This window comes from Hipposideros armiger, unplaced genomic scaffold (assembly GCF_001890085.2).
Source record: "Hipposideros armiger isolate ML-2016 unplaced genomic scaffold, ASM189008v1 scaffold_366, whole genome shotgun sequence".
In the NCBI taxonomy this organism is placed as follows: Eukaryota; Metazoa; Chordata; class Mammalia; order Chiroptera; family Hipposideridae; genus Hipposideros; species Hipposideros armiger.
In genome coordinates, this window is record NW_017731716.1 from 1,608,839 (window position 1) to 1,614,687 (window position 5,849).

At 35.9% G+C, this 5,849-nt stretch overlaps 1 protein-coding gene across 1 annotated transcript in view; it reads left to right on the forward strand.

The window, feature by feature from the left end:
* The window catches only part of ASB3 (ankyrin repeat and SOCS box containing 3), a 102,409-nt gene extending 97,213 nt beyond the window's left edge, over positions 1-5,196 (forward strand). Inside the window, exon 8 of the mRNA XM_019662086.1 lies at positions 8-5,196. Coding sequence (XP_019517631.1) covers positions 8-113 — 106 coding nt within the window. The 3' untranslated portion in view covers positions 114-5,196. The remainder of the gene's footprint in view (positions 1-7) is intronic.
* Positions 5,197-5,849: the final 653 nt, after the last annotated feature.

A 5,849-nucleotide genomic window follows, 5' to 3' on the forward strand; every position in this document is an offset into this window, starting at 1 on the left:
TGCCGCTTCCCAGAAGCCTCCATAATTACTTGCTCTATGAAGACGTTTTGCGGATGAACGAAGTTCCGGATCTGGCAGTTATTCAAGATGGAGATATCAGCAAATCTTCTTAACACAGCTCATGCCTTACTCTGAAAACCACCAAGACAGAGAGCCATGGAGTGCAGAGTCTTCATGATTTTACTGTCAGAAATGATGATTTTTGTTTCAATTTTAGGTTTTTGATGAGGCAGTAGTTTGATGCAAATGTTTATAACTGGGTAAAAAAAAAAGTATTGTAAACTTCACTTATGTTACTTTATTGCAGTTTTATCACCAGTACATTTGGTGTTGTAATATTCATTTACCTATGATGTAATATTATCTATGTTGTAATATTCATTTCTGCTTTATTCTGATAATGCACTGTGGTGCTGCTTGTAGTGCTAAACATGGCGTATTTCCACCTGCGATTCTGTGTTTTTCTACGGCTAGGCGCTTAGAATGGAATGCATGAAACTTCACTGGAAGTGCACACACAGTGGGGTTGAAAGCTGTTATTTTATTTGAGGTTGAATATCTCTTATGTCTTTAAAAGCATTATTTTATATTCCATTCTCATCTCTTCATTCAGTCACTTTTATGAAGAATTGATATTTATTGGCTTTTCACAGGTAAACTCAGGGGAGAATTTTTTAAAAAAGAATATAGAAAATGAGTTATTTTGCTGCCTTTTTTTTGTTTCCCCTCCAGTTCCTTGATACTCACTTTGGCTATAAAAGACTCCATTTCTGCAAAGGCAAGAACAGACCTAACCTCAAAGGTATGCTTAGGTGAAAAAAAGCTAGGTTGTTATTGAGATAAATGAACACTTTGCCTCATTTAGAATACTAATCAGGAGACTGTGAGGGGCGTTTCTGTAGTACCATCTTAAAAGAAAGAAAGGCATGTATTCCTGAGTCACTTAGTATCAAATAAAAACATGCAAGCTCCATTCGGCCTCCAAATCAGAGGGCAGATTTGATCCTATGAAGCAATGATTGCCAGTTCTATTAATTTTATAGTGTTTTTTCTTTTTATTATCTAGAGAAGTTACCAAATAGTCCATGAAATTTTTAGACCTTAGAGTCCTAGGTTAATGAGACACCGCCTCATAGATTTTATAATTGCTTGATCTGAATCTAGAGTCACAGAGGACTAAACACTGGATCACGTGAGCTATGATAAGAGGCTGTGGGGACCAGCCTTGAGGGAAAGGTTATGAAACATTGTCATATACAACTAGAGATAGGGTACAAAGGAGGGCAAGTCTTCTCTCCTGTTGGGTTCCTGTGGCTTAAAATAGATGGGAATGGGACAGCCAGGTCCATCTCTGATAGGCCTTTGCTGTTTGATAAAAAAGCAAGTGATGAAGGCAGACCAAATGATGGAGGCATTATTGAGGTCCAGAGGACCAATGATGGGGGCATTATTTAGGTCCAGACTGACCTCTGCACAGATCAGAGTTATAGTTGCTGCCTGTGGGATGGAGATAAAGTTTGGATGTGGATATACAGGCAGAAATAAGTGTAAATATGGAAAACCAGGTGGAAATTCTAATACTTAATAAAAAATTTCAAGAATGTATGTGCGATATAGTATTTTTAAAATGTTGTCCTAATCTTTTTTTTTTTCCAAACCGTAAGTCTCTGATTTTTAACATAACCAGTTTTTTGTTAGGGCAAATATACATAGAATGTTTACATGTGAGGGTGACTCTTTTCATTTGTTTTTGTTCATGTTCATATATGTCATAAAAATTCAGTTAACCTTAACTTATCATTGAGCTCTTGTTCTTAAAAATCTGAAAATATTTCAGAAACATTTAAAAGCCCTTGGTATTTAAAAGAAATTATTTTACTTAACTGTGTATAATGTATCTTTCTTTTAGACTATTTTATAATAAAATATTTATGATTTTTATGACCTAGAGCAAGGACTCAGTGAGATGAGTTATAGCTACAGCTTCTGATCAAAACGATACATCTAGTTAGTGTGAACCTTAAGCCCGCCCTACGTGCACCATGGTGCTTTAGTACTCTGTTTAAAGTTACAGTGAGTCAATGAAGAACCCCATCCATTACGTAGCACTCTCATGGTGGTACGTATGACTAGAGCAGGCCATAAATCAGCCATAATAACAGTTGCCAAGAGTTCATCCTTCCTTGATCTGATATTATCCTTTACTTATATTTCCTGCTGATTCTTCCTGTTACAAGATATCTTTCTGTAAAAATTTGATGTAATAGTGGTAACCTGAATGCATGTTGTTTCTTTAAATTTCCCTCTCACTTTTGCCAAGTAGCAGACGTCTTGATACGCAGCTTTCTGGTGGCTGTACTTCCCAGAGATCAACTATGACAGTGATAATCTTTGATAGGCAGCCTAAGTCTCATATTTATATCACATGACCAGTTGATGTCTCTAACTGTAAATCTGTTCTTCCCACCTAAGTCCATTTGTAAACATGTGTGAAAATTGTGATGTTTTATGGATCCTCAAATATTGTATCAGGTACAGTTTGCAGACATACGAGTATTTTTGATTGGTTACTCCCTAAAATTCTATAATTTTGTTGGTCCTCAAAAAGTTATAAATAATAACTAAGAAGAATGTACATAACTATATGTCTTCTCTGGAACAGTGGACTTAATAGTTACATTAGGTTGGGATATAGAAAGAAGTTGAGAAAATTCATCTAAAAGTTTGCCTTTCACTTTTATACTCCTCTGTAGTCTCAGAGGTATATTCCCCTAATTATATTTCTTGAATAGTCAGAGAGAGATTTGTTTGAAGAGGAACTAACTCTTGGCACAATTATTGACAGCAGGTGCCTAGTCTATTGTGGAAAGATTTTAAAAGGTGAAAAAGATTGAAGGACTAGTGAAGTTGCTAGTAATGTGTCCATTTTCTGTTTCATGATCAAGTGTTTTAGATCTAACAATTTGGGGGGATAACCAGGAAAACTGCGCTTTGCCTTCCCTCTGATTTCATGAGTTCATCCTCTATGTAAAGCAAGTGGAAGCTCATCCCACTGGCTTCATCCAAATACTCAATTTAAAAAGAATCTGTAAGCCAAAGGGATCTCAAAAGCTTTTCCTGTGAGCTGGGAACATAATAGCATCTCGGGTACTATTAATTCCCCTGAATATCCTGTCCTAGGGCACTTGCCTCCTTCGTTCTCTCTTACCCCAAGCAGCCAGCCGCATAACTAAGGTATGAAGACTAATGAGTAGATGAGAGCCTAAACCAAGAGATGCCATTACTCAGGGCTCTGTGTGACCTGAGCTGGAGTAGTCACCTGAAAGGTAATTGAAAGCATGTACCTGCATCAGTCAAGGAGTGCTGTGTTCTAATGTTGGCTCTGCATTTACACTTACACATTCTCCTAGAAGGCAGTGTTTATGACTTCAGGTAAATATGGCCCATGTTTGAGGGCTTAGAGACTATCATATCACGATAGTTTTACAAACACACTTGTTGTTTTTTTTTCTCTTTATCCTTTTGCATTTTTTAACAAAACATTTAAGGAAAATGTAATATGCCTATGTGCAACTGTTGAGATGTCTTGTTTGGCTTTCTTTCCTTGTTTTTCTCTTTGAAGTAAATTAGTGTGTTTATCCTCATCTGTATTTATTATTATTGCTATTAAATGACAGATTGGTTATTAAAACAATACCTTGCAGTAAGTAAGTAAACTGTTTTTTTGTTGAAGCCAATCAAAACCTGTGGTTTTAATGAGACAGCGAACTGTTTATGCTTAGCATTTTTGTCACACACAAGAAGAAAAATATATTGCCTTATTTGCAACAACTATACTGAGAGGAGACCAGTGTGAATTATATTTTTTATGGAAACATAGACTTTGGGCACAGATTTTAAGTACATATCTTCATTTGTTTTAGTGAATAAAACATTTAAATTTTAAATAAAGGACATTTATTAACCTGTCCCTATGCTAATAAAAATCTTTAAAACTTTTTCATGTAGCAGTAACAATAATAGCACATTTTAAGTCTCATTTTAAAAGAAAAAATATTTCAAAATTCAGGCAAAAAGGGAGGAAGGGAGATGGAGTGATAATCCTATCATCCAGTATTAATGTTAACCTGTATATTGAATAATTTATTAATATCTCAGGTTTTTAAAAAATGTGTTCACAAGTTTGAGGAGTGTATTTTTTTCATAGTTAAAATCAAGCCACTTTTACAGTTTTGTAGCCTGATCAAGCCTTTTCTTTATCACGTTAATGATACCTGTAGCCACACTCAAGCCACAAGTTATCACAAATTTTGAATTGGTAAGAATGAGAAATGAGGAGGGATCCTGGGTTGATCCTCCTCCACCCCCCACTCCCCTCCCCGGACATCTGCATAAAGCAAACAGCCCCTCCCTTTAGGAAAGAAGAGAATGAAGATGAGATCTTTGTTAACCTGTGCTAGTCACCTGCTCTCAGCCCAGAGTAGTCATGCGATTGCATATCCTTTGCATTACTCTATTACGACTGTGTGGCATGTATTTTTAATGAAGGAATTTAAAATACCATTATTGCTGTAAAGATTAGTGTCTGCATGATTTTTCTGTCTCTTGGCTTCTTTTCCATGCATAGCACTAATAGATGAAGCAGAACAGGTGGTAATTGCCATTGGCGCGGTGAGACTTGTGAATAGCATCTGTTTATGTCTCTTTTACCGTCCAATGGTTAGCATAACCTCTTCAGTGCTCTCCTATGTGTATGATAACAGTCTGTCATCAGTCATTATAAGGTGCTAATTTACACTTTTTCTAGCATAATGGAATAGGTGAAGAAGAAAGTCCATCTGGTGACTAAATATGACTATGATTGGAATCAAATAATTAAAAAGGTATAATACTTGTGAGGTTATTATGGAATATTGCATCAGATAATATGTCGAAGACAACCATTTCAAGCCAGAGCAGTTCCATAAATAGACATATTAGTAATGTTATAGTCTGGGTTTTGGTTTTAACATTTAAAAGTTGTTTACTGTTTTATACAGTAAAACACTCAAATTCTTCTGGTCTTCATCGTCCTTGTAATTGGTTTTCTTAAGTTTACTTTTAAATGTCACAGTGTGGTATTTATATGTGTTGACATAAGTACATGCTTTTAAAAAAACATTTTGTTATGGAAAAAATAGAGAATTGTATAATGAACTTTCATGTTCCCAGCACTCAGCGTATTTCCTTCTCCCCACCAGTTTCCCTTCTCCCATAGCCATTTTGAAGCAAATTCCAGACATATCATCTGTAAATATTTCAGAGCGTATCTCTAGAAGTTAAGGACTTTCTTTTAAAAGCATAACTATAATACCATCTTTACACGTCCCTTAAAAAAAATATCATGGCCGGCCGAATGGCTCAGTTGGTTAAGAGCTTGCTCAAGAGTGTGACCTCTGAGCAACAGGGTCGCTGGTTTGCTTCCCGGCCCGAGCTGAGCTGCTGCTGAGCTGCCAACAGATGGCAAGATGGCTCAGCTAAAAAAAAAAAAAAAATCAAATATCCAGTTGGTATTTACAGGGACTCAATTGCGCTATGACTTTTTAAGTGATTTGCTTAATCCAGATCTAAAAATATCACTGCGGCATGATTTTGTTTCTTTGAAATTTTTTGGTTGAAGATATTAGATTATTTTCCTACAGACCTTCCATAGTCTGGATTTTGCTAATTGTATCCGCATGCTGTCATTTAACACATTCTGTGTTTTTTCTTGTGTTAATTATATATTCCTGTGTAATAAAACTTATGTGTGCCTGAAAACTTAGCAGCTTAAAACAACAATTTACTGCACATAGTTTCTGTTGGTCAGG